At 54.0% G+C, this 26,037-nt stretch overlaps 12 protein-coding genes across 12 annotated transcripts; 5 read left to right on the top strand and 7 right to left on the bottom strand.

Moving 5' to 3' along the window:
* Positions 1-391: 391 nt before the first annotated feature.
* Positions 392-2,788, bottom strand: J4E78_009136 (uncharacterized protein; the record flags this gene model as incomplete). Its single annotated transcript, XM_049369730.1, has 1 exon — positions 392-2,788. The coding sequence occupies one exon, from the start codon at positions 2,786-2,788 to the stop codon at positions 392-394; it is 2,397 nt and encodes a 798-aa protein (XP_049218691.1).
* A 651-nt stretch (positions 2,789-3,439) lies between these two features.
* On the bottom strand, positions 3,440-5,145 carry J4E78_009135 (uncharacterized protein; the record flags this gene model as incomplete). The annotated part of the gene is made up of 3 exons (XM_049369729.1): positions 3,440-4,428; positions 4,484-4,864; positions 4,914-5,145. 3 exons carry the CDS (start codon positions 5,143-5,145, stop codon positions 3,440-3,442), a joined length of 1,602 nt encoding a protein of 533 aa, XP_049218690.1.
* A 743-nt stretch (positions 5,146-5,888) lies between these two features.
* Positions 5,889-6,404, bottom strand: J4E78_009134 (uncharacterized protein; the record flags this gene model as incomplete). Its single annotated transcript, XM_049369728.1, has 1 exon — positions 5,889-6,404. One exon carries the CDS (start codon positions 6,402-6,404, stop codon positions 5,889-5,891), a length of 516 nt encoding a protein of 171 aa, XP_049218689.1.
* Positions 6,405-6,983: 579 nt separating this feature from the next.
* On the bottom strand, positions 6,984-8,291 carry J4E78_009133 (uncharacterized protein; the record flags this gene model as incomplete). The annotated part of the gene is made up of 3 exons (XM_049369727.1): positions 6,984-7,274; positions 7,323-8,074; positions 8,264-8,291. The coding sequence occupies 3 exons, from the start codon at positions 8,289-8,291 to the stop codon at positions 6,984-6,986; spliced, it is 1,071 nt and encodes a 356-aa protein (XP_049218688.1).
* Positions 8,292-9,530: 1,239 nt separating this feature from the next.
* Positions 9,531-10,805, top strand: J4E78_009132 (uncharacterized protein; the record flags this gene model as incomplete). Its single annotated transcript, XM_049369726.1, has 1 exon — positions 9,531-10,805. One exon carries the CDS (start codon positions 9,531-9,533, stop codon positions 10,803-10,805), a length of 1,275 nt encoding a protein of 424 aa, XP_049218687.1.
* A 1,391-nt stretch (positions 10,806-12,196) lies between these two features.
* Positions 12,197-14,565, top strand: J4E78_009131 (uncharacterized protein; the record flags this gene model as incomplete). The annotated part of the gene is made up of 3 exons (XM_049369725.1): positions 12,197-12,214; positions 12,245-13,149; positions 13,200-14,565. The coding sequence occupies 3 exons, from the start codon at positions 12,197-12,199 to the stop codon at positions 14,563-14,565; spliced, it is 2,289 nt and encodes a 762-aa protein (XP_049218686.1).
* A 331-nt stretch (positions 14,566-14,896) lies between these two features.
* J4E78_009130 (uncharacterized protein) lies at positions 14,897-15,799 on the bottom strand (the record flags this gene model as incomplete). Its single annotated transcript, XM_049369724.1, has 1 exon — positions 14,897-15,799. One exon carries the CDS (start codon positions 15,797-15,799, stop codon positions 14,897-14,899), a length of 903 nt encoding a protein of 300 aa, XP_049218685.1.
* Positions 15,800-16,138: 339 nt separating this feature from the next.
* J4E78_009129 (uncharacterized protein) lies at positions 16,139-18,623 on the bottom strand (the record flags this gene model as incomplete). Its single annotated transcript, XM_049369723.1, has 2 exons — positions 16,139-17,867; positions 17,914-18,623. The coding sequence occupies 2 exons, from the start codon at positions 18,621-18,623 to the stop codon at positions 16,139-16,141; spliced, it is 2,439 nt and encodes an 812-aa protein (XP_049218684.1).
* Positions 18,624-18,969: 346 nt separating this feature from the next.
* Positions 18,970-20,226, top strand: J4E78_009128 (uncharacterized protein; the record flags this gene model as incomplete). The annotated part of the gene is made up of 2 exons (XM_049369722.1): positions 18,970-18,972; positions 19,024-20,226. 2 exons carry the CDS (start codon positions 18,970-18,972, stop codon positions 20,224-20,226), a joined length of 1,206 nt encoding a protein of 401 aa, XP_049218683.1.
* A 447-nt stretch (positions 20,227-20,673) lies between these two features.
* Positions 20,674-22,149, bottom strand: J4E78_009127 (uncharacterized protein; the record flags this gene model as incomplete). Its single annotated transcript, XM_049369721.1, has 2 exons — positions 20,674-21,107; positions 21,387-22,149. The coding sequence occupies 2 exons, from the start codon at positions 22,147-22,149 to the stop codon at positions 20,674-20,676; spliced, it is 1,197 nt and encodes a 398-aa protein (XP_049218682.1).
* A 983-nt stretch (positions 22,150-23,132) lies between these two features.
* On the top strand, positions 23,133-23,796 carry J4E78_009126 (uncharacterized protein; the record flags this gene model as incomplete). The annotated part of the gene is made up of 4 exons (XM_049369720.1): positions 23,133-23,155; positions 23,219-23,448; positions 23,502-23,651; positions 23,702-23,796. 4 exons carry the CDS (start codon positions 23,133-23,135, stop codon positions 23,794-23,796), a joined length of 498 nt encoding a protein of 165 aa, XP_049218681.1.
* Positions 23,797-24,712: 916 nt separating this feature from the next.
* Positions 24,713-25,950, top strand: J4E78_009125 (uncharacterized protein; the record flags this gene model as incomplete). The annotated part of the gene is made up of 2 exons (XM_049369719.1): positions 24,713-25,392; positions 25,443-25,950. 2 exons carry the CDS (start codon positions 24,713-24,715, stop codon positions 25,948-25,950), a joined length of 1,188 nt encoding a protein of 395 aa, XP_049218680.1.
* Between the last annotated feature and the right edge of the window lie 87 nt (positions 25,951-26,037).

Below are 26,037 nucleotides of genomic sequence, written 5' to 3'. Positions count from 1 at the left end.
ATGCGTTGTATACCCACAATCAGCGACGAAGTCACGGCGAAAATGTGATCTGCGGATGTGCGGAAGATGAAACGCTACACGAGGCGGGCGACTAGAAGCTCTGGCAGCTGGGGCTGGCTAGATGAGTCGTGGTGCGTTGGGCACAGCTTGGCGATACCTTGTCGGTATGGAAGTTGGATGAAGAGCATGGCGTCGAGTTTCCCTCTCGATTAGCAGGCAGACGGCGTTGGGGCGAAACCATTGTCAATGAGATTACGAATCAAAATTATTCCAACATGTCGTCTTTTCGCTATAGATGAATTCAGGCCTATTTGGCTATCGCTACCCACTCCATGCAGGGTATCATACGCGTATATGTATAAATCGAGAAAACAGGCTGATGACCCTACTCTCATGTCCTCCTTTTAAACCTAAAACCTGTCTCCTCATCATCGCTATCATCGTCCCTTCTGCCAAACCTCCCCTTCTTACTAGCAGGCTGGCCACTCGCAGCGTCAGATCCTCTCTTCTTCCCCCTCTGCGTCTGCGTGCCCTCAAGCTGTGTCTCTACAACCCTTTGCGTCCGCCCACTACTCTTCTGTGTTCGTTGTTCCGGAACCTCCTCGTCGTCCGGTCCGCTGTCTTCAACATTAATAACTTCTTGCTGCGCCTGAGACTGCGTGGTCCGTTTCCGACGAGTGAAGCCACCGACTTCTGGCTCTGACGAATCGTCCGCTGCTGCGTTGCGACCGCGCCGGCTATCGCGTGAACGGAAAGAGGGCTCGGTGTCTTCGAGGAAGAAGGCGTCAGTGAGGCCGAAGCCCTTCTTGGCTGGTGCTTCTTCAAGCGTGACGATGACTTTGTGGGCTTGGACGCCCTGTTCGGCACCACGGCGACGGAACTTCTTAAAGTTCTTGCGACCGTTCCACTCAGCGTTCCAGCGCTCGTTGTTGGTCTGACTCTGGTTGCGCGAAGGACCTCTGTTTTGCCGAGGTAGAACGTCCATCTCTTCTATTTGGGCCAGGTTCTTCAGCTCAGTGATGTCGATACCTTCCAGCGCTTCTCGCAAGCTCTCCTCGTCTGCCTTGCGACGCTCCTCTTCTTCTTTGATGCGCTTACGGGTATGCTCGCGGATATTAATTTCCTTTTCGGACTTGTCTTTTGCCAAGTTGAGTCGCTCCCGAGCAGCTGCTATAGTGGATGCTCTCTTCACCGGGCCCCCTTCTTCGGGCTCGACAGAAGCCGATGGCGCACGCGTAGCCGCTCTTTGTGCCCTCATCTTTGCGGCCGTCGGGAACAGGGTATCCATCTGCTCTTCTTTCTCGATCGTCTTTCGGGCGTTTGATGGCGGAGAAGGTTGACTTGGTGTACCTGATGCGATGCGTGCTTGCGAAGCTGTCATCGATGGTCCTCGTGGTTGTACAGACTGCTGTACGTCTTCCACTGGAGGATTTTCAACTTTCAGCTTCTTCTTCGGGATGGGCTCGTCATCATCAAAGCCCGTGAAGCGGCTCGTCTTTGGCCGGTGGATCCGCTTTCGTGGATTGATCTTTGCGGGCTCTTCCGCAGGAGGTTCGTTCTCCTCGGGGGCCTGCGACGGTGCTCTAGATTCAGACATTGGTGTTGGTTGACGCATAGACCGGCCACTGCTTGCGACCTCTGGTGGTGCAGTAGCAATCACGTCTGCGGGCGGGCTTTGTATTGAGGCACGGTCCCTTGTGAGAATCGTGTCGAGAAACTCCTTCTGTTCGATTGAGCGCTGCCCAAGTGCCTGATCGACGCCGATCCGAAAGCTCTTGAGCCATTCGTCCTCGACTAGTACGTTCAAGCGCACCGTTATGACAGGGAGCTTGTCGCCAGGTTTGCCGCGTCGCTTCTTTCCTGCCACGTTGTGAACGTAATCGACATACTCGTCTACCGTTGTCTCGCCAAGTTGTAGATTGTATAGTAATGCCTTGCCGCCTCCACCAGTGACGGGATCCAGCAAACTACTGTGTTGGCTTTCGCTCAGAAATATAAAGGTCAGCCCAGAGAAGACTTCTGACCGCGAGGGATCAGGTAGCAACATCTCATGTGGCTGGTGAACCGGCTCTTTGTCAATTCCAGGTATGTATTCCTTCTCCGCTGGCCACCATGCATCGAAATCATCTTCTAGTTTCGAAGGCAAGTAATTGTTTTCTTCATCGACCGATGGAGCAGCCACAACGAGGACTTTATCGAGGAACTCTGTAGTGACAATGTGTTTGGCTGAAGTCAGACCCGAGAGGACTTTGGGAAGGTTCCGTTTCGCGGATACGACGTGGGTGGTCTTGTCGAATACGAAATCGGTCGTAGTCTTGATATCTAGGGTGTGTAGTTCCGCGCTGCGGGCTTTGTTCTCTTTTGACTCCTTCGAAGCATACGTAAAGACGACTGGGCGCCAGACAATCTTGAACGGCGCATAGCTGGCAGCCAATCTGATGGTATGTTCGGTGCCTTTCAAGGTCTCGCGGCTGTATTCTATGGACCCATCGGAGGCCTTCTGGCTCTTCAGAGTAGTTTTCTCGTCGATTGTGACTCCCTGCCTGCAACTCAGATCTGTCACCTCAATCTGTGACCTCTTGTGGAGCTTTGTGCCGTCTTCTGGTGCTGCGTCATACACCTTCAGCATGACATGCTTGCGTGAGACCGCTTTGTTGTCAATCTTCCAGTTCTTTCCTTGTGGGCCATCTTTATCGTCAGACTTGGTGCGACCGAAAAGTTGCTGTGATCCGGGGCGGAGCCAGACGCGCTTGCCTCCGAAGAGGCTCTCGTGCTCCAGGAACCACATTGTGGAGGCGTCGGTACGAGAGGGCTACAAGGTGGGCGAGGAAACGGCGGGTGGGATGCGCATTGTTGTGCTCGCGGTGAGACTGCGCGCGCAATGTTCTCGTGTGGCGTTGGCTGTGTTCACGACTCTAGGCTGAAGTGCGCCGAGTCCATGCGCGATGTCGCGGTGTCAGGTGAGACGCTAGCGCTCCTGCTTCCTCTTCACGATCCCAGCAATCGCGATCAGGCATTACCCATCACTGATTTCAGCGTCACACTAAACTACAAAGTCACTCTTCCAATGTTGCCGTGCCATTGCACTAAGCTTGACGTCTTTGCATGGACCACAACAGCGACTTCAGAGCTTCACGATTGCAATCATCAACCTGTCCAAATACCCCCCACCTACCCGCAACCACCTATTATACTCATTCTCCAATGCCGAAACTCTTCCTGGGCATTCGGAAGATCCGCAGAGACACGTTTTCACGATGAGCGAGTAGCCATTTACTTGTGACGCGATGAAGGTAAAATGTCCATTAGGATATCTACAGTATTCTACCAGTAACTCGCACAACCCAAAATTATGACCCTCTTGGGTATCACAAAACGAACAGCAGACGAGCGATGGACCTGAAAATAACGATAAAACAGCATCTTCTTCCATCCCATTTCATGCCTGCACCTCAGACACAGTCTCTGAAGCTTCCCGCATTGCTTGTTTGGCAGCGGCGTTCTTTTCTCTCTCCTGCTGGATTCGCTCAGCATACAGACTCTTAGCTCTCATGGTAGGACCCCATTTGTAGATGAAGAAGACCGGGGCGCAAACGAGAGCGGAGATGGCGAACAAGACCCAGGTCGAATTTGTGACACCGAGCTTCTTGTACATCGGACCGGTGTAGAAGGAGCAAATACCAGCAAGGACGTCTCGGGCGAAGCCATTGCCACCGGTGGCTGAAGCGGAATACGTGCCTCCGTACGCGGCAACCATGTAGTCGATCGTGGCGAAGTAGATGGCGAGATTCGCGCATCCGATCAGGACCGCGAAGATGAGGGGCGCAATCCAGGGCAGGGGTGGGCCAGATACTACAAACGCTGACCCGAATAGGCCAATCGGCAGGAGTAGGACGATCCAGCGGAGGGCTGATAGTCGGCTTTCGGGACTCAGCACTTTCCCGTTGCTGCGCTGCTGATTGTGTTTCCGGATAACGGGTACGTATAGCACTGCTGCTAGCCAGTAGCCGATGAAGAGAGCGAACAAAGCGAGCCCTAGCTGACTAGGAGTGAAGCCCCATCCCTCCTTGCCGAACACGTAGCCGTATGACTCGAGGAAACTGAAGATGAGGGCGTCGCTGAATCCACTGAGCAGTGACAGGAAGCCAACGATCGGTTCACAGACTAACATCTTGTATGGCCGGCCCATGATCTTGCCGCATTTTTTCAAGTTCAGCTTCTCCGTCTCTGTCGGACCGACGACATTGGCATCTGGGTTCTGCTTGCGTCGCTTCTTGGCTACCTTGTTAAGCATAATTGTCGACCTGGTCTCCGGCACGAAGCAGAAGTGAACGAACTGAACAGTGGCGCCTAGGATAAGCTGGATCCAGAAGTTCCATCGCCAGTGAAGGAATTGCTCGATGGGACCTCCACAGATGCCGCCAATCACTGAAGACAGTTAGCATTTCATTCCTCAGACATCTACGACATGAGCTTTACATACCTGAACCTAGACAGCTCCACAAGCTGACCCAGAGGATAGGGAGCTGCTGATCTTCGGGATCGAACATGTCCGCAACCATTCCGAGTGTGACGGAGCCGCCGGCAGAGCAGATACCGCCGAGCAGACGCGCAGCCAGCACATGGCCCCAGGACGTACTGGCACCGGCCATGATCTGCCAGATGTTGACGGTGAAGAGGGATATCTGCATAACTGGCCAACGTCCGTACTCCTCGGACCAGGGTGCCCATAGTTCGCACCCAATACCGTACAGGATCAAAAACCAAGCCATACCCGCTCTTGCGTTGGTGAAATGGTTGCTGCCGAGATGGTAGTGCTCGTTGAGCGGCCCAATTGCGTTGGAGTAGACCGCTGCGTTATAGTCTGTTGCCTGTTAGCCTCGTATGACTAGACGGTTGGCAAGACCACTTACTCATGCTGGTTTGGCAGAGTCCAACGACAGTCAAAATCGCCCATTTCTTCTTGTTTGAGAACGCATACCCGGTCTTTTCATATGCGTTCACTTCGTTGAGCTCCAGGGGGCCGCTGGGTTGGGTTTGACGGCTATGCGTCGCAACCATCTCTATCGCATCCGCAGCTTGCTTGTTGCGGGGGCCAGAGCCACCAGAACTGGCGTCGCTGTCGTTCCTAACTTGGGTCGTCATGATTTGGATGTTATCAGTAAGTTCAGTCGTGGAAGTGAATGGCCTGTAAGACACTGAACTCTAGATAAGGCAGGGTGCAGTCGGCGGTAAATCTGGGAATGTGAAGGTTGAAAGATGGAGAGTGCGGGGAGGCGACAGATCTTATGGCTGGCATGCACGGCGATGGAACTTGGGACGAGAGTCCCAGCTCTGTACTGACAAAGGTCAGCACATATGCAATACACCTCGATGTAGTGGACCCCGTTGACGGAAGCGCGAGACGGCCCGTCCCCTGCTACCATGGTCCTCGAATGCGTCCGCGCACATTTGCTCGCGATTACCAGCATCATTTTCTTCGATTCAATATTAACATATCTCCGCTTTTAAATGGACTCAAGCAGAGACACTACTAGCCTGGAATGGCATCAAAAAACATCTCTCGCAACACTTGCTGCTCGACAGGCGTAAGTTCATGCACACCAACCCCTCCCCAGGAATGAAAGTCTGGTTCGGAACAACGCGGGGAAGCATTACCACTACAATCATGCAGGCACATCATGGGCCGAAACCCCTCGCTCAGAAGTAGTGTACCAGTTTACCATTTCCAGCCATTTTGAGAGGCACGTGAGCAAAGTCTTCTCGCGTATGCTCTCCACACTCTATCTACATCGCTCTCCATTGGCCCGAGCAAATGTGCAAGTCACATGAACAATACCTCATCACCACCTCACGATGCTCAGCCTCTCTAGCCGCGCATGTGATTCTCAGGACCAGTCGAACACATCGTCCCCCTCATCACTGCCATCATCGCTCCACTCCCACTCTTCATCACCCCACGGCCGCAACGGTGTCCAGCTGATTCCCCTTTTGCACTCAAACTCGCGCTGTAGAACTTGGAAGTGCGCGACCAACTCTGCCCTCAACTGCGTAAGTGCCACCTTCTCTTCCTCGGCACGGGATATCGAAGTTATGTGGGTCGTATGGTTGCGTATCTCATCTTCGCTGATGGGTTTGAAGAGATGCACCAGTGGCCGGGATTCGACTGGGGAACGAGAAGTGGAGTCGCAGTTATAGGATGTGAGTGTGATGGATGGCTTGCCGTTCTGTTCCATCTCGAGCGTCTTTGTGTCTGGCATAGGCGCAGTCCTCTCGCTTGAGTTCATATGCTTTACATAGTCGTAGGCCATCTCTAGGTTCATCGAGGAGTCGCTATTTACCACTTTGGTACCGACAGCGCCCCGTGTGGCTTCGTGCTGCGAATCTTGGCGTTGCGTTGACATAGCGGCGCTGATACTTAGCTAATACCAGCATGAAATGAAGAGTTGTGTCACTTCTATACGCACTACAAACGCGAAGTTGAAACGTCACAAGCAAGCAGTCAGTCGCATGTCTCTCTGTTCGGAGACAAACGCTCATTGTTCGGTGATCAGCAAACGACCAACAATGAGTGGTGTCAAAGAATTTGCCACGAGACTCCACAGTACACGAGTTGTCTAGATGCGCAATGATGTTCGTGTCATGTATTCTTTCCACTGATGGCGACGACATGCGTATGCACCAGTCGCAGACGTCGCTCCTACTGTGCGACGATGTTCACCAGTGTCCTACCCCATCGAGTAGCAGAGTCCTTCCACTTTGACCACAGTAGTCAAGAAGATGGGCATACTAATGATCAAGATAATCCTTCCCCGAAACTCCGACTCCTCAATCAGCACCGAGCCTTGAATGGTGCGGGCGGACGTCCGCTCGTGAAGTGAGAGCCTGGATGTGTTTGTGATCAGCGTGAGTCTGCCAGGAAAGGAAGTATATGCATACCACATAAGCCGCCGTTTCAATGCACACCCGGGGTGTGACACAGTTCATGTCGATCCCATAGCCTCCCACCATTGCTGGTGAGCAGAGCAGACCTTGACAAAGTATCTGTCAAGCTCGGCGCGCTGCATAACCATGAGCTCGCGCTCAGGTGCCACCTTCTCAAGATCCATCTCATGCTCCATTGCGCGTATGAGCATGATATTCTTCTTGGCTTCGTGGTCGAGAGGAGCGCGGTTGGTGGTGTTGGTGGTAGCGACAGTCGTGGGTGGGATACTAGGCGTGGTAGACTTCTTAGCAATGCATGCGTTGAGCAAATCTTGTTGCACGCGCAAGCCCTAGAATCTGTTAGTGGATATACATTGCATAGATGTGTCGAGACTCACTTCTTCAACATGATCGATACCGGTTTCTGACATAGCCACCTTCCAGGCCAAAGCCTCGCTCGTGGCGTTGACCTGTTCCTCAACTACCTTGACTGGCGCCTCGAACACTTTCGCGTTCGGGTTCAGGTCTAGCGAGCTGAGTTGTTTGTGAGCTTGGACGAGGTCGTCGGTCTTGGTCCTCAAATGAGGAGGTATCGACTTCTTGCGGATGCTCTCAGGGCGAGGGCTCTTTGTACTAGCAGTCAACGTATCCTGTCCAGCGCCTTCTTGCATGGCTTTCTCAATAGCGACAGCCCAATCTGGCGGTTGGCTCTGGGTGGGTGATGCTGAACTTGTGGAGGCCTTCGGTTTTACTGGGTTCTCTGGACGGCGAGAGTGTAGCACGAACATTGACTCCATCGTTCCCTTAGGAGGACCCGCGACACGTGTGACTGGCTTAATCGCGGACAGCTTGGGCCTAGAGGTCTGAACATGTTCTTTGACAGCGTTCGCTGGAGGTGAAGCGGGACTAGCACTTTGGATCACGTCTCGAGGGAAGCCGGTGCTGCGTGCAGCTGGAGCTGGCCACTGGCCGATTCCACGGCCCAGAGAGCTTCCGTTCACGGATGAAGATGAGGCACCAAGCTGGTTTGTGGCAAGCATCTTCGCTTCCCGTCGGAACGATTTACTGCGGCGGTCGTGTTCCGGATCGCGATTGAAGCGCGGGTCCGGAAGACGTCCAGGCCTAGCGATGCTGTCTGCATCCGGTTGCCCTATATCGCTACGTCAGCGTGCGTGACGAGAATTCTCATGTCTGAGATTGCATACACGTCTCAGCCTCTGGGGGCGGCGGAGGAAATGCATCCCATACAAGGGCGGGGGCCGCAGTGACTACACATCGGTCAGTGTTTCGATGTCAACACAACAGCAGATTGACCTGCGGCGTCGTGGAGAAAGCTCACCTGTATTCTTGGGCGTGAGGAACGGCATACTCACTTTGCGAGCGCGAGCGGTAGGAGATACTGAGTTCGCAGATGTTGAGACAGGGTTGGAAGAAGAAGTGCGGCCAAGGTTGTTGACGAGGCAGCCGACTAGTTCTTGCCGCCGATCAGATTCGAGGTGAGCGCGACTTCCCGAAGCGGAAGCAGCAGCCTGGAGCACCAGCAGCTGGAACGTTTGCTGGGTGACCACGCAATGACGTTGACTTGCTAATATCGAAAGACCCCCAGGTAGGAGCGAGACTTAACTCAACTAAGATGCTTACTCGAATGGAATAGTAGCTATGCGATGGAAAATTTGGATATTGCTGTACGTGAAAAGACTATGCTCGGGAAAGCGAGATGACAAGATGATCTGAAGACTAGACAATAGAAGAGGAGGCAGGACTGGGAAGAGCAAAGCCACGTCACGGGGCATCGGCGTCTCTCACCTCGGCAGGGACATCGCATGCTTGACTTCGCAGAGTATTCCAAATTAAATAGTTCCTCTTGCGAGTTACTAGAGTGTTGCAGATATAGAGTAATGAAAAGAGCTTCTTCTTCTTATCGACCCGAGCGGAGGCAATGGCTGGGGTGAGATTGAAGACGACGAGGGAGATTCGTCGCAATGCTCAGAAGCTGCGCCCACGATTCTGTGAACGAAGAAGAATATGCGCCTTTCTCTACGGGCTACGTTGTCATCCAGACACGCGTGTAGCTCTCCTCTTGATAATGTGCCCGGTGAGGTTTGTGCTGCCTCAGAAACGGTGCCACTAAGAACCGGCCGCTAACCAAATTCATCGTTGATGACTACTACTATCCCACGTGAGACCGCGACAAGCGGAGATCTATTTCTACATCCGATCGTCGTGCACACAGGTTCGTTGGGCTTTGGGATTTCGCGTAGGCATCGTTCGACGGTTCAGGGAACGCAATCACTCCTCCGCACCGTACTCACGCCCTGGGTTTGCTTGCTTAACCACCTGCAGCGGCTGTTGCGCGTGGTGAGCTGCTCAAGGCTGCGAAAGCACGCACACTGGGTCTCCACGACCAGCTTCACTCACTTTCCTTTCTTCGTCATTCTTTCATTTAACGAGTCGCTACCTTAATTGGTAATAGGTGGATCAAACTGCACCTGCCACAATAGAGCAGCCTCGCACTTTCTTCGGTTGCGGCGAGGGAAACTTGCTCTCCCCAATCCGAACTCGCCATTTTCGCACTTCTCTCAAAAGTCATCAACTTCTTCCGCAAAATGGCGGGAAAAGTCACTTATTCACGGCGCCCAAACAAACGTCGCGCACCTCACGACCGCGATCCAGCAGATGAGAACGACGACCGTCACAAGCGTCCTAGAACAAATACCGAGCCAAATGGATCGCGGCTACCGACACCACCCTCAAGCCGACGAGGAAAGAAATCCTGGTTCAACGGTCCCGTCTCCATTCCTGATGACGACATGAACCCTCCGCGCTCCATCTTCGATAAGGTTCTCGAAAACAAGAAGCACCAAGCCCCAAAGCCGCATCAGCGCGGTATCCAGGGTGACCGTGAGAACTTCAAAGGCCTTATGAAAACGGGGCACAAGTCGAGAGAACAGAATGGCTGGGCGAGGAACAGCTCTCTGCCAACGCCACCAGCGGAGGTCCAGAAGAAAGCCCACCAGCAAGCACGGAGAGATGAGAATTTCGCGCGGTACAGGGGAATCACTCACAGGAGCGAGGTGGCGACACTAAAGACGTCACCTACGGCGCCAAACCAGACATCGCGGTTCTTTGAGCGGGTCATTAAGAATGAGCAGCCGAAAGAACCATATCAGCCGAAGACATACAAAGCTGAGGAGATTGCAGCACCACGGCGAACTATAATGGGGGAACGTCTGTCTAGAAGTTCAGACCAAGCCCGCAAGTATGTCTCAGACAATACTCAACTTATGCACAGAACTGACTATATCAGATTCAAGATAAACCAGACCGACTCGCCTCTCCTGCAGCTCCCCGAAAACGTGAGGAATCTCATCTACGCTTACGCACTTGGTGGTAAGACTATCAACATCGGCTACCAGACCTATCACCTCACCTTTGATCCTGCAAAGCCAAAGAAGGTAAAGCGGGTTACACCTATCTTCAAGTACCAGTGCACAGTGTACGATGGTCATCAGAATCCCTTTAAGACGATATCCCAGCCCTGGGTCAAGAGGCCCACCGTGTTTACCTTGCTCAACGGTGTCTGCCGTCAGATGTACCAGGAAACAGCGACGCTGCCTTACAGGCTCAACCTGATCGCCTTCGGCTCGTATAGCATCATGTTCCATTTCTTGTTCATGGAGGACCGCCTGCGTCGCGAGCATCTCGATGCCTTCACGGAGCTTTTACTACCGGACCAGCTACCCGGGTCAAATGCACTCGCCCACTTGAGCAACGTCAGCAAGGTGTATCTAGGAGTCACACAGGAGGGAAAGCCTAAGGGGTGGTACCGTGTAGTGCGTACTCAAGGCGAGAAGCCGAGACTTGCAAGAGTCGTGAAGTAGTGTGAGGCATGCATGGCAGCATGAGTATGCACATGAGGGCTTGAAAGGAGTTTCGGCGCGACTGCATGGCATTTTCTACTCATCGCTTGCATGATACCCGGCATGGCAACGACGTTATGATCCAGCTACATACCCACCATTTCATGGCCAAGGCCAATATTCATCTGGTAGCTTGAAATAGATTCTCAGAACAGAGGCGATTATCTGCATGGACAGTTGCGTTGCTTCTTTCTTTTTTTGTACACCTATGGAGTGTTGAGTCCGTTGGGTGTAAGTCTGACATGTGAAAGAGGCGCCAGCTGTAAGCCGGTCGGCTCCCTGTGCGAATGGCCACGACTGACTGTGTCACACCCATATTCTTTTTGAGGGTGCATTGTCTTATGCATAGAGCCTCGTGGACTCACAAGATCGAAGATGGCGGTCAAAACAGGTAGGGATGGCTGCCCCACGTCTGCAGTCTTCTCCAGATCTGCCGTCTGCAGCGCGGGATCGCGATTTCGGACGAGCAACTATTCGCGGCGCTACACGGCCTTTCTAAACTAATGCTGCGTGCCCACAGTTCACAACTAAGGGCTTTTGGGAGTTGAGCACAGCAACAGGTGGTCAGAGGACTCTCGGGCTTTGATACCAGCTACACGTAAGACACATGATCCATGGCTGCATGTGCAGTAGTCTGCCAACACTGGACCTGCAGGTACAGGTGGAAGATGCGTGTCGTATCAGCGTCGGTTGATGACTACTGCCGACGCGACACCTTCGCCGGCTTTGTTTAGTTGATCCTTGCCGATGACGATGTACCATGCGCATGTCCCCACGCTCCCTAGCATGCGCTGCACGCATCGAATACTTCGAAGGCGTCAATGCCGACCCTTCTCGCGCCCGTTTCGTCGTCCGGCGACAACATTGCAGAAGTATTGAAGCGGCAAGCCTGTGACGCACCTTCCGCGACTTGCGCGACCGAGGCGCATGACCACCCGCAGTTGACCATCTCCGGCCACCCTACACCGCGTCTTCTCGAAAAGCACTATTACTAGGCTACAGACTCCCTCGACCGCGACAGACTTCCTGGAAACCGACTCCCTTACTTCGACACCACCGCAAGCTGCCTTCACGACCACCCGATCTACCGATCCTCCTACCACCGGCTAAGCCAGGCTTCGTAGGATTCGCGCATGGCGTGTACCGGCGCTCGATGTCATTGCTGTCTGACACCATTTTTACAGGCGGCAGTACGCGACTGCACGTAAGAGGAGGACAACATGGGCAGAAATCCATAAGGAAGAGCAAAAGCCATGGTGGCTTCCTCGGACCCCTGGTGCAGCTGGCCAGGAATCCGTTGGGTACTCTGGGCGACCCAGCAGGCGACTACCATGTTCCTGAATTAGCCGTGGATGCTGCGGAAGCAAATCGTAGGCAGGTCCTGTACCTGCACATGAAAGACGTGGGTTCCTCAGATTGGTCGTGCCCTTTCACATGCTGACGAGATCGCCACGCAGGCCGAGACATACGACCAATGGAAAGCCGCCGCGACCGAGCTCGATATCCTAGAAGGAAACGAAGCCTGGAAAGAAGAGGACGACACTCCGGAATACAATGTGGATCTGGTTGCTGCCCGGCTGAAAGAGCTGGATGATGCTCGCATGAGTTGCGATGTGAAGAGGATGCTGTTTCTGATCAGGACCACACTCACACGCGGACTGGGCGACATGGGCGACCTGCGTCTGTACAAGCACTCGCATATTGGAACCAAGCGTCTGATCGAGAGGTACATCGAGTCGGCTCAGCAAACTATGGCCGCTCTGCTGGACGTCTCGGAGAAGCAGGGAGATCAGTGTCCTATCGAGCCGCGGCGGCTGGTCGACCAACTGCTTCAAACACGCCAATCATTCGGTAGGAGCGCATTGTTGCTCTCAGGCGGTGGAACCTTTGGGATGAACCACATCGGCGTCGTCAAGGGTCTCTGGGACGCTCGTCTTCTCCCACGCATCATATCGGGAGCCTCTGCAGGAAGCATCGTCAGTGCTGTTCTATGCGCAAAGACTGATGCAGAGATCCCGGAGGTTATGCACCAATTTTGCTTTGGAGACTTGAACGTATTTGAAAGCCCGGATCACCCAGAAGGCATGATCAACAAAGCAATGCGCTTGATGAAGTCTGGAGCTCTTTTTGACATTGCACATCTCATGAGAGTTATGCGTGATCTGCTTGGAGACTTGACCTTTCAAGAAGCATACAACCGGACTCGACGTATTTTGAACATTCCTGTTTCAACTTCGTCGCTCTACGAACTGCCCAGACTCTTGAATTACATCACAGCACCGAACGTGATGATCTGGTCTGCAGTGTAAGTGCACGAAAACAAGGAACCATTATGGCTATGCTAACGCTACGTAGATGCACCTCTTGCTCAGTTCCGCTCGTCTACAAGAAGGCATCTCTGCTGGCCAAGGACCCGAAGACCGGCCTGGAAGTACCTTGGGATCCAAACCCTGACGCGACATGGATCGATGGCTCAGTAGACAACGACCTACCGATGACCCGGTTAGCCGAGATGTTCAACGTGAATCACTTCATTGTCTCGCAGGTCAACCCGCACGTTGTTCCCTTTCTGGCGAAAGAGGAGGAGATTGTCGCTGCAGAAGCCCAAGACGCCGTCACTGGTCCCGGTTGGATGAGTCTCTCAGCTAGTCTTTGCAAGGGTGAGGTAATGCACCGCCTCCAACAGCTAGCGGATACTGGATTCCTCCCAAACCTTGTCACAAAAGGACGTTCGGTGCTCAGCCAGCGATACTCAGGCGACATCAACATCTTCCCTAAGATCAACTACGCGGACTTCCCTAGAGTCTTGAGCAACCCCACGCCCGAGTTCATGGTCGGATGCATGCTCACTGGACAGCGAGCTACATGGCCAAAGCTCTCGCGGATACAAAATCATGTCGCCATTGAGCTCGCGTTGGACGACACGATCCAGAAGCTCAAGGGACGGCTCGTCTTTACACCACAGCAAGACATCAATATCAGGCGGACCAGCTCTCAGGATAACGATCTCGCTCAAAGAAAGCGAGCGAAATCGACGCATAAGATGACGCGCTTCGAGCTCAGGACGGAGCCTCCTAGCCCTGTGCTGCGGAAATCTGCACCCACCAGTCCTCTCTTGTCTCGTGCAGCCTTGAGAGCGTCCTCACAACCGCTTTCCGTTGCGAAGCAAGCCCAAGGCGCAAACAATGCAAGGCGCCAGTGGACCGAGACCATCCAACTCGATCCCATGTCGTCCACGAACGACACGTCTGACCACGACTACTTTGCCGATCCCGAGTCAGACACTACAGACAGGCTCTCTTCACCCTCGCCTTCTACATCACCCACCTTCACCGGTCCCACCCTCTGGCCTTCAACTCCTCAAGCTACGATGCAGGCTGCCCCACAGCCCACGCTACAGCCCACACCACAGCCAACTCAAAGTCCGCTCAGTCGTCGTACCAACACGCTGTTCAACCTCACCATGACCTCGGCTGCAAGATCCTCAAATCCAAACGTACCAAGCTCACCAGAGCTGCGGTACAAGCGCCTATTCCACCCGCCAGGGCCCGCTACTCCCGATGTCAGTGTAGGTCCACCAATTCTGGATGTAGAGCCCATCAACACCACACGTTCGCCGTCGGCCAGTAGGCCTGGTAGCCGGCGTGGTAGTGCATCGGGTCTGCCAATTGATCCATCGGGGACTCGCGGCATGCTGCTGCGGAAGAAGAGTTACATGTAGCGTGGGTGGTTAAGCTTGATGTCTTTTTCGCGACTACCCTTCTTATACATAGTCTTTCACATTCTGTTCACACACTTTTTCTTTTGTTCAACCAGCATGGAAGGCGAACCAGATAGGTCGCCACACGATTCGAGAGAGTAGACTGGATTAGCAACAGCAACAGCACACAAGAGTAGTGATACCCCTTCTGTGTACCGTATCTCTATAAACATACATAAGAAGTAGCAGAGACCAGACCATATATATAGTATAAGTACAAAATCAATCCAACATTACTCGTCGTCATCATCATTACCTCCATCCCTCACCCATTCATTACCAACCTGTCAATTCATTCATTCGTTGACCCCTCCGTCTCCCTAAAAACCTGCTTAACTTCCTTCCCCCTCCACCGCTCAAACAACTCATACCCAAACACCAACACAATCGGCAGGCTTACCATTATCGCGGTAACCCGGCGCGACGCGGGCTTGTATTTAGGCGGTAGTCTGATGTCGGGTGTGGGCTCGATGAGGCGTGTGGGGTGTTGGCGGTGCGGTGGAGATGGAGGTGCTTGTTGGTTTGAGGGACGGATGCTTGTTGGGTAGGGGTTCGGTGGTATGTGGCGGGTTGATGGTGTGGGTTTGGAGAAGCGTGGGTATGGGTTCGTAGTAGAGGGAGGTGGCGGTGGTGAGGAGATGGGTGATGGTGCTTTTGTGGGGTTGGAGGGGAGGGGGATTGTTGTTGGGCGTGGAGTGGTGGGAATCGTAGTCGGTTTTGGAGGAGGAGGACTTGTGGACGCTGGTGTTGGTTTCGACGCTGGTTTTGTTGTCGGTTCCTGGGTCTGGGGTTGTGGCGCCGCAGTCCTCTTATCCGTACCCGACGCTACCTTCTCCTCGACCTTCGCAGCCTGTGCCTTCTTCAGCGTCCCTTTCGCTTGTACCTCCTCTAATATCTTGCTTGTGGAGGGTGTGACAGGCGTCGGTTGTTCGGCCGCTATTGGCGACTGAGGCGCATCTTTCTTCGCGGCAGGAGTTGCAGGAGGAGTAATAGTCTTTGCGCTTTTCGCAACCGTCTTCTTCTCTTTCTTGACTTCCACGGGTTTCGCCTTTCCAGCAGGCTTCGCGGCGATCTTCTTTACGGCCACCTTGCTTGCTTCGACCGCTGGTATTGCCCCCGCATCCTCGGCTACGACTTTCTTCGGGCGTCCGCGTTTCTTAACCGCCGGGGGTTCGCTCGGTGGCAGTGATGCCATTGTCGCTATTCAATTGACGTGCAGACAGCATGCGCAACGTGTCTGAGGATGTAGGGCGGGCGCATTTCGAGGGGTGAAGCGGGAAATTTTGGGCGAGTATGATTTAGGCGGAGATGAGATGCGATGCAGGGATGCGCGCGCATCCAACGGTTCGTAGCGTGTCTGGGGGACAGACGTGACTTTGCTGCATGGCGACTAGTTTGCATGAGGGTAGCTAGGCACTCCATGTGTACTTCATTTCATTCATTCAGATATCTACGTTACAGCATTTACAAACTCCATGACACGTATTATACCGGCAATTCCAGCCAACGCCGTCAACGCCTTATCGTACCGCAACTACTTCTGCGCTTCTTCTCTCTTCACTCTGAAGAACGCCAGCTTGGCGAAACGTCCTAATTGACCCCAGTAGTGCCGACCAGCAGAGTGGTCCATGATCCTCTCTAGTAATCTCACGACCGCCATCCTGACATCCTGTCGAGGATGAAACAAGCCTAGACTAAGATAGAAGAGACCAGCATCTGGGATCACACAGAGCAGCTGCAGAATGGTGTCGTACTGCAGCTGCGAATTCGCCTTGCGCTCAGAGTCATTCGCGATGGAAAGTGACTGGGCCATGGACGACAAATCACTCGAAGAGGCATTCGCACTCTCACTAGGTGGTGAACCTGCTTCTTCAACGCACCGCGCGAGTGCAAGATAGATGCCCGCGGATTGATCGTGCGTGAGTTTCAAGCATCGTAGCTTGTCGTGCTGGTGGCCAATGTCAAGACCGCGGACTGGCCTCTTTTTCCAGTGTCTCGCTAGGTCTTGAACGCAGCTGTAATAGCTCCTTGTGTTGCGCCAACCTTCGATACGGTGTACATTTGCAGCGAGCTCGCGTAACTTATGGTTCTCGTCTGGCCAGACGTAGCCATGTCCAGAGACACCATATGCGCCTACATCGGTCTCGTGGGAGCCAATGTACAATGCCGAAGCGCCATAGACCGTCTCCTCGAAAGCAGCTGCGATGCGGGTGAACTTGAGCACCCACGAACGCCACTTCGCTCGGATAGCATTCTCGCCGTGACGGTTGGCGATACTCTCGAGAAGTCTGTCCATGAACTGGGTGTCGCCGGTCGGGTCAACGCCGCCGCCCTTGCCGTCAAAGGCTGGTGGTGCACCTGGCCCGTTCAGTGGTAGCCCCTGTTGCTGGAAGAACATGGAGCCCTCTGTGGGTGACGCCGTTTCAATGCGATTGCTGATCTTCATGCGACCAGTCGGTAGATCGCAAAGCAAATCCCACCACTCGGGCTTGTAGGAGAACGCTGGGTTGGTGACGCCAGCAATGAAGCCAGGTACCTTCAGCAGGTCATCTACTTTGGTAAGATCGGTATATGGAAACGCATGGCGCACGAAGCCACGGAGGATGCCACCAGAGGCCAGAGCACATGCTGCCAACACAGCTTCGGCAACTTCGCCTGAAGGGCGATTATGTCCGATGAAGATGATGCGCTTCTGTGTGAGGAGGGCGTTGACGAGGACGATGATGGGGTGAGTGAATGCGCCGCTCGTGGTCAGATGCGGGTGTAAAGCGAAGGGCTGCGGTTGCGCCGCATGAGGCGCGGAGAAGGTTTGAATGAGCTTTATCAAGGAGAAGTCGCCGACGGTCTCTGGACTCAGAGCGGTGGGTATCTTGACGGGGACAGGTATGCCGTTGTAGTTGATCTTGGACTCAAACTCGTGCGTGTCTCGCGGGACAGTGTATGTCTTCTTGCGCGACTGAGGATCTGAAGATGTTTCAACAGAGTCTCTCGCAGCATCGAGCTTCTTCCGCTGCCGGACCATGAGCTCAAACTTCTCCACGAACATGTCTTTGGCATCGCTGGCGCCAAGCACGAAGTTCTCCAGGGGTGAGAGCCTCGGGAGAAGTGAGAGGTCCATGGCATTGAGGGCGTTGTACAGAGATTCGAGCGTCTCCAGGACAGGTGCTCTGAAGTATTCCTCGAGAGCCAGCAGTAGCAGGGGCTTGTATATGTGCAGGAAAGGATGGCGCGTGCATATAGCCATAGCTTTGACGATAGCACCTCTACATACTGTTAGTCTTGCCAAGTTTATGGAAATGTTCTTCCTACCTCTTCACCGTGTTGTCCTGCTTGGTGTTGACCAGGTTCAAGACATAGACCAATGGGGGCCCGTCAGGGTCTGGCTCTCCTTCGCTCTCTGTGTCGTCGTCGCCGTCATCGTATTCGTCGTCTTGCTCTTCCGTGCCGGCAGTCGCGTCGTCGTCGCCTTCCTCTTCCAGGCCCTCTTTCCGCCGGCGTCTCCTCCTCCTGCGCTCTCTCCGTGCTTCGCGCTCCTCCTCTTCGGCTGTGGTGTCCTTGTGCAGGAAGAAGATGGTCCAGTCTTGACTGCGCACGTGGGCCTGATCGGGCAACATGAGCTCTGCTAGCATAGTCTCGTCTCCACTGATAGCCGCCGGGTACTGGTGCTCCATGATGGAGCCGCGGTCAATGTCGAACGAGGCGACCAGGATGTACTCGACATGGTTCTCAACTGCATCGGCGGGATACTGCGAGCGCAACTTGGCGGTTCCTCTGGGAATGGCGGCCATGGAGGACTGGTACGACTCGTCGTGCGAGGACTGGATCGAGTCGTCTTCGTCGCCCTCGCGGAGCATGGGGGGTTGCGGGGAGCGAGCTTTCGGATGGTGGCCATTGCGGGTAGAGGGCGATCGCGAGGGAGGGAACGAGGAGAAGGAGGGCTGGCGCTGCAGGGAAACAGGCTGAGCGGTATTGGGCCCGCTTGGCCGCTGTGCGATTACTTCAGCCATGAGTGTCTCCATCTTCTTCTGTACGGGCACCTGGCGACTCGGATGCTACATTATAGATCGACGGCGCTAGGGGAGCCTAATGTAACCGTCCCGAAACAACATGACGCGCTGTAGCTGGCGGCGATGGGGGATTGATCCAGCAGGCCGTGGATCTGGAGGCGTGAATGGCTACCGCATAGTATCCGGAGCTGTGACTATGCGTGTGACCCGCTATGCTGCCCGCAGAGGGTGAACGAACCCTGCATGCCCACGCCAATTACCCATGTCAGCTTATCGATAGGCTCGTTGCTAGGCCATCCCATTGACAACACCAAACAACGCGACGACCAGCGACATCACCAAAACGAATATACGCACCATGGTATGCTGGACCCTTGTGAAATGTATGAATGCGACTAATTCAGATATGCAGTCTACAACACCAACGCCCTACAAGCCCTCACCTCTCTCCTTCAACAGCCCGCGCCAGTCGCCTTTCCGCAGACCAGGCTCCATCAGAGAGAGCTCACCGTCTACCCTGCGACCATCGACGCCGAACAGTTCGCCTCTCAAGCCGAAAGAGACTCCGACATCCCCTGCGCAAACCCCCAACCGTCTGTCCATCGGGGGCAACCCATCGCAAAACCCGCCATCCTGGCTGAACACACGGGGGACGACGGGCACCCCAGAAGCGCCCAATTCGCCTTCTAGAAATCTCTCGCCTGGACGCAATGTCTCGCCAACGCGGAATGTCTCCTCGTCTTCGCAGATGACGGTGCGCCCTCTAAGCACATCATCCATCGCAGCCAAGTTTGAGGCCGCCGGGAGGGACGACGCACCACCGCCTCTGTTTAGCAGGAAGAAGTCACCACCGGTCGAGAATACCGAGCCCATTGAGAGCCTCAAGCCAGTCGAGATTCATACTCCAGTTGAGGAGCCTAAGCCGGCCGAGACATACAAGCCAGTCGAGACGTTTAAGCCAGTCGAAACCTACAAGCCAGTCGAAACCTACAAGCCTGTCGAGACATACAAACCCGTCGAGACCTACAAGCCAGTAGAGCGCACAGCACGACCAGCACCCATGCAACGAATGGCCTCCAGCGACGCCCTCTCCAAACTGCCCCCGCCCCTCCTCCACAGCATGCGCGAATCCTTCAGCGTCATGGATCGCGACGACGACGGCCACGTCAACTCCGCCGACGTCGCAGACATGCTCTCCCAACTCGGCCTCTCCGCCACCCCCTCCCAACTCTCCACCTACTTCAACGGCGCACAATCTATCAACCTAGCGACCTACCTGACAACGCTCTCCGACCTCCTCGGCAACCTCTCCCACCAGAACGAGCTCACCGCCGCATTTGAGGCCTTCGATGACAACGACGATGGGCAGATTGATTTGGCGGAGTTGAAAGACGCTTTGTTGCATACGGCGCCTGAGGCTGGGGAGAGGAAGTTGACGGAGCGGGAGATTGATATGGCTATTGAGGGGTTTAGTGGGCGGAGGGCTTTCGCTAAGGGAGGGAAGAGTTTGGGTAATAGGACGGAGGTGTTTAGATGGCAGGAGTTTATGTCTAGTCTTACGGGTGGGGGTGGTAATGGTGGGGAGAATGGCGAGGGAGCTGCTGCGCCGGCGTAGATATATCCATGGGAGGCAAGTGCAATTGTGTTTCGTTGAGAGTTGGGACTTTGGGTTTATGCGCAAGGAAGTGCGGTTTTATGTATACCAATGAGTATTTGATTTATGCACGAGCAGCGCAGGTTATTCAGTATATATATGCCTACGTTTTGTGTCCACTTCGAGGGTATATTACCTCTTCTGTTAGAATGGTAGTATTCTCGAGCTCAATGCAAGTTCATGAAAGACTGATTGGATATTCAGCTACTGGTGAGCTCGGTTTGAATGTAGACCAAATGCACAACTCCCAAAGACTCATAGTAGTCGGACTGCGGACTCTTTCAATCGACCTCTCCCAAGGACCGCGGCGGCAAACAAAGCAATCACTTTTGAACGAGCTTAATTCTCGCTGTGGCCCAGCAGCCACGATCTGATCTTTGGAAGATCGAAGTCGATGTCCGCCCTGTTTCAAAAGAAAACCCCAATTTTGGCCTTCTTGTCACCTTCTTCCTCGCCCGCCACAGTCCTGTACGCATCTCTGCGGGCCTTTCTCGTCTCGATTTCATTTTCTGTGAACTCCAGGTCAACCCGCCCTTTTGAAGTCAGACACCTGTCTCTTCGAAGTTTGATGTAGCGCTCTATATCTTCTGACAGCTTGTGGTCTGTGTCTGGGTCATGGACAGGTTGACGTTTTGACGTGCGGTCAATGCAGTGGATGATCGCATCGACGATGACGGCAGGTGGGATGTTTGTTGTTGTCCCGATGGGGAGAGACGATGGTATTTTGCGTATGTTGCCGGCCTCTTTGAGCTCTCTTATCTCCTTGGCTGTGAGAACATCGCGGGGAGGTGCGCTTGTTTCTATGTCTGAACCCCATGTCTGCCATCCGGGTGCGGTGCAGTCTGCGGTAAACAAGTAACTTTTTTGGTTTCTCGTGTTTGGCTTGAAAATATCAAGGGAGTGAGTGGAGCCGTCTGTTCCGGCAAGATTCTTATAGACATAATAACCGACGCAGGCTGGGTTGAGATGTTAGACATTGCTTTGTATGTATTTCAAGTGGATTCGAGACCCAGAAGTCCTCATCAGTCAAAACTTACTCGAAATGTCACTGAGATTAACCTGTTTTCTTTCGAAAGTTCGTGCATTTGCTTTGCCATGCCAGCCCTCGAACGACACCGTACCTTCAACTAAGTCGATATGCAATGTTCCGACATCGCATTTGGAGAAAGGATTTGTACGGAAACACGTCATGTACAGGTGAGATGGCCATGGTGAAGAGTCGTGTGAACTCTTTGCGAGTTTGTGTGGCTTCGGCTGCTCGACTTCCTCTGTCGCTTTGCGTTTGAGGCCAATCTCTTTGTTGACAGTTGGCGAGAAGAGATCGGGGTTCTCCTTTGGAAGCTTGAGCGTGATCGTAGGCTTGATTGGAGGCTTGACTGGGCGGGTTTCTGCAGTCGATATGATGCTGAGACCTAACGGTAGAGGCTGAACGAGGCGTTGCGGAATGGGATCGGTGCTCACTGTCCGGATACTGCTGATCGAGATTTCGGGTGGCATAACTTCCACACTTTTGCAGCCTGGCGATGCCTCAGGCATTGTTTGTGTGAAGGCACATGCAGTCATGCTGCCCGTTTTGGAGCCTTCCAAGCCTTGGAATTTCCAGTCTACGACCCCGCCATGCTCGCCTTCGAAGGTTATTCTGAGAGCTCCATCGTTCTTGCATAGTCGCAGACTCAGTCCTACGGCGCTTGTCTCAAGACCGGGTTCCAGCGTTGGCACGGTCTCGTCATCGATTTCGTCCAAGCCGTCTTCGAAATCTTCCTCGTTCAATACATATACCTTTGGCTTCCTGTTGGGCCTTTCGTGGAGTAGAGTCAATGTGCCTGACTGTAGGTCATGGATGTAGAGCGCAAGTCCAACAAACTTGACTGGGAAGGCTCTCATCTTCGTAGTTTTCTCGTATCTGTGAATGCAATGGCGGAAGCTTGATTGTTGGAAGTTTGGGAATAGACAAGTCAGAAACTTTGATGAGTCTGTCTCGAATTGCAAAAGTAGTGACTATGTTGTCAATAAGTGAGAAGACGAGAGGAAGACTCAGACATAAGTAGAAGAGGCAGAGGCTCCGCTGTCATTTAGATCTCTCTCACCTGAAGGGCGAAAGTCGTCTCTCATCGTGGCAGTCTCTCACCTGTCCACCTCACTCATGACTAGGGCGCGAGGTGAAGGTGCTCAAAGAATTGGCTACGATACCGGCCTGGGCATGATGTTACTCTAGGATGCTGTGTCAGCCATCTCGCGATTGAGATGAGTTCTGTATAGAAACAAACATTCCTATCTCCCTGAACTCGTAGAATGGAAATCACGGTCGTCACTTCCTACGTTGACTCTGCAAACCTGAACCGGGCTAGGTTCGGCGATGTATGTTCGGATTGATGACACAACATGCCAGCCTCTTCCTTTCCCAAGCCGACCGACTCGATCCCGAGACGGGCCATGAACAATGACGGTGAGCAAAGATGGGAAACAAAGAACAAGTTCGTCCATTAGGAGCCGTTGCCGTGGTTCATGCATGGATGGAGGCCTTGAGAACCCTGTTGCTAGCGTAGGCTGGACACGTCCGGTGGCTCCTGCCATTGGAGGACAGCACACGTGATGTACAACACATCGGCGCGGATTAGAAAGCTCCAAAAATTGCCATCCACTCGTTGGATAATGGCTGTGAATAGTGTTGAAATAGGCCTGAAAGCGGCTAGCACTGGTGAGCTGGCCGAAAGAGGTCGCAGCTATAATATGTCATCGGGCGCCCATTGGTTTAGACGTTGCAGCACAGACGCAGTTCGCGCGCTGCATGAGCGATTGGAGAGCTTCCACCATTTTATATCTTGACCCGACCCCTCCTCACATCCCACCGTTGCTCCATACCGAACATGAGTGGCCCGGGTGAAAATCGGTACGTCTGAGACAATGCGCACGCGAAGCTGTGGGAGCTTATGTATACTGACGACTGGTACAGCTGGCGGCGGCAGGGTCAAGCCAACCGCAACTCCAACTCGGGCGCAAACACCCCCACCAAGGACAATGCAGGCCGGCAGCAGGCTATGCCAGCGCCCACGGGGAACGTATGGGGAGCCAAGCAGGGGAAAGAACCAGGCCCCGCGGCTGCACCAGCTCAAGCGCAGCCCGACCAGCACGTACCTGTGAAGGAGTTCAATGCGAACGAGGTCAGGGACTTCCTCAAGAAGAGTACGTCTATGGCATTGCTGGTACATGATATGGCATGAGCTAATCGATTGCAGAATACCTTGAGAGCACAGCCAGTATGAACCTCTCCATCACCCGCGCGCATGTCCAGAGGACTAACATGCATCCAGACCAACCCTCGGTATACCACAAGGTCCCCGGCGACTCTGTCCCGACCCGAAGCACCGGCGCATGGGGCAAAGGAGGTAAGGCGCCATCGAACCACTACCGAGGCTGGCATACTGACAGAGACCAGGCACCATGACACACCTCATGCCGACCGGCCAGGACTTCTTCACACAGCTGAAGAAGCAGATCGCCAGTCTCGAGCAGACCAAACCCGCGCAATAATCGCATACACACCCGATATCCATTTCAGCGGCATTATGAGGGCATTACAGGAGTTCTGTGGGCATTGAATTGCATGGGTGCTATATGGCAGTACCTATAGCGGCATGAGTAAGGTCATGTTCAGGCGTCTTGGAGTTTGTGAGCGTGTTTCGGCCCAGCTTAGGATGATCGCACGCGATACCCATCTTGAAAGTGTTTGGGAGTGAGGTTACACAGCATTGGAGAGCGTTCGGATGTAAAAGGTCGTATTGTCTGACATGTGTCTGAGTCAAAACGTGCTATCAGCTATGAAGAATCCACAGTCGTTACTATATCAGATACAACTGCTGCATACTAGTATGAGTGAAATACGAGCGTCATCGTATCAAGGTCACCTGCTACCAGGATACCCATACCCCTTTCACTCGTGCAAAGAAGGGTCCACAAGCCTTTGCGCAAGCCACTAATTACAAACACACGGCAAGCGTCAACAAACACCAGGCTCGACGGCTCGACGGCAACCGAGGCTCCATCGTTGTTATTTCGCACGCCCTCACTACACGCGCTCTATCGCTAAGCGGCACAAGCCACTTATCATCACGCATCATAGCACTTGGTACCTGAGGCGCATTTCCGCAGCCACAGCCAAGGCCGCACCATCGCTGAAGGTCTGAGGCCGTCAAGACGCTGATACCCCGCCACAGGACCTCCTATCCCAGCGCAATTACATAGACTTTTGGCGGCTTGTTAGGGCAGAGCCGCGTCGTGCAGGTGCTGCGAGGCTGACGCGCATTGCGCGCCCTGGATCACGGTTCACTCCCGCGTAGATCTCCGACTGGGGACTCCTAATGCGGTCCGCCTTTGTTCATTTCCGCGACTTCACGAGCCTTCGACGTGTTCGGAACACCGGCGACTATCGCAATACCACGACAACGCCATGTCGTCCCCTCCCAGCACTCCCACCCAGCGGCCTGCATCTTCGCACCGCCGACACCCCTCCAGCCTAGACATGTCACACAACACCTCGTCGAGACGGCAGTCCTTCACCCGCCGCAACTCTGGCTACTCGCCCATAACGCCGCGCTCATCGCATGAATTCGAACACAGCCCCGCGCACCAATTCGACGGCGGAGGAGACGGCAATGGCTTGGGCAACTTGGCCGACGAGCTCGGCGAGATGTACGACGATGACGACGAGGGCATGGAGGGCGAATACGGCGAGGAACTGGACGAAGCACAAGACGAGAACATCGGCACGGCTGTAGAGCACGACGGCTCTTATGGAGTCGACAGCGCAGCTAGTCTCAACGGTGTACGGGATAGTGGGGTTGCCATGCAGGACTCGTCTCCGGCGCGCCTCAGTCCAGGGTCGGCCGTTAAGACGAAAAAGCACACAAGGCAACGGTCGCTGTACGATGGCTCCGACTACGGTGACGACTCTGACCTGGAAAATGAGGGCATCTCGCCCGCGCTCGACGCGCGGATGGCTGCTATCGAGAGTCTAGCACGGAGAGGAATGGAGGAGAATGGGAGCGCATCGGACGAGGTGGTGAAGAGAGTCACACAACAACTCCGAGATCTTGGCAGCCAGATTGCTATGGAGAACGGAGCGACGAGGTATGTTACAATTCGCAGCCATGTCCAGAAACATCGCTAACAACCCCCAGACTAAAGACTGCTCATGAAGCTCTGACAACACATCTGACGCACCAATCGCGTACCCTTACGTCCATCGCCGTTTCCTTCTCAGGTCCATTCGCCATCCTTCCCGACCCGGAAGACATCGACGAACTTCTCCCCATCATACAGACCACACTGGAGCTGCTACCCCACCCTTCTGCCGATCCGCTCGTTGCCATTTCCCACCTTACCCACTCGAGCCGCGAACTCATCCAACACCTCTCAAACGTCAGCGATACCCTACACATGTCACGGCAAACGACGGCGAATGCAGCCAGAAGACTCAAAGTCAGCAAAGAACAATTGCAGGACTGGAAACGCGACAACGAGAAGACGCAAGAGGGACAGGAATACATTGAGCATGGGGACTGGGACCGACGGCTCAAAGAGAGGGAAGCCAAACGGGCTTGTGCGAATGTGCTGGATGGGTTTGAGGACGTCTGTGGACAGTGGAGGAAGAGACTCTGCGAGGGTCTGGGCGTCGCGAGTGCGTAGATCTTACCTGCGTGTCTCTCTGGGCTGTTCTACCTCAGCGAGTCTTTTGCAGGGCTCACGACTGACCCAGTACAGGCGCGGATGTCC

The sequence above is a fragment of the Alternaria triticimaculans genome, assembly GCF_023758025.1.
Source record: "Alternaria triticimaculans strain BMP 0046 chromosome Unknown scaffold_18, whole genome shotgun sequence".
Taxonomy (NCBI): Eukaryota; Fungi; Ascomycota; class Dothideomycetes; order Pleosporales; family Pleosporaceae; genus Alternaria; species Alternaria triticimaculans.
This window is presented reverse-complemented; position numbering and strand designations above follow the sequence as displayed.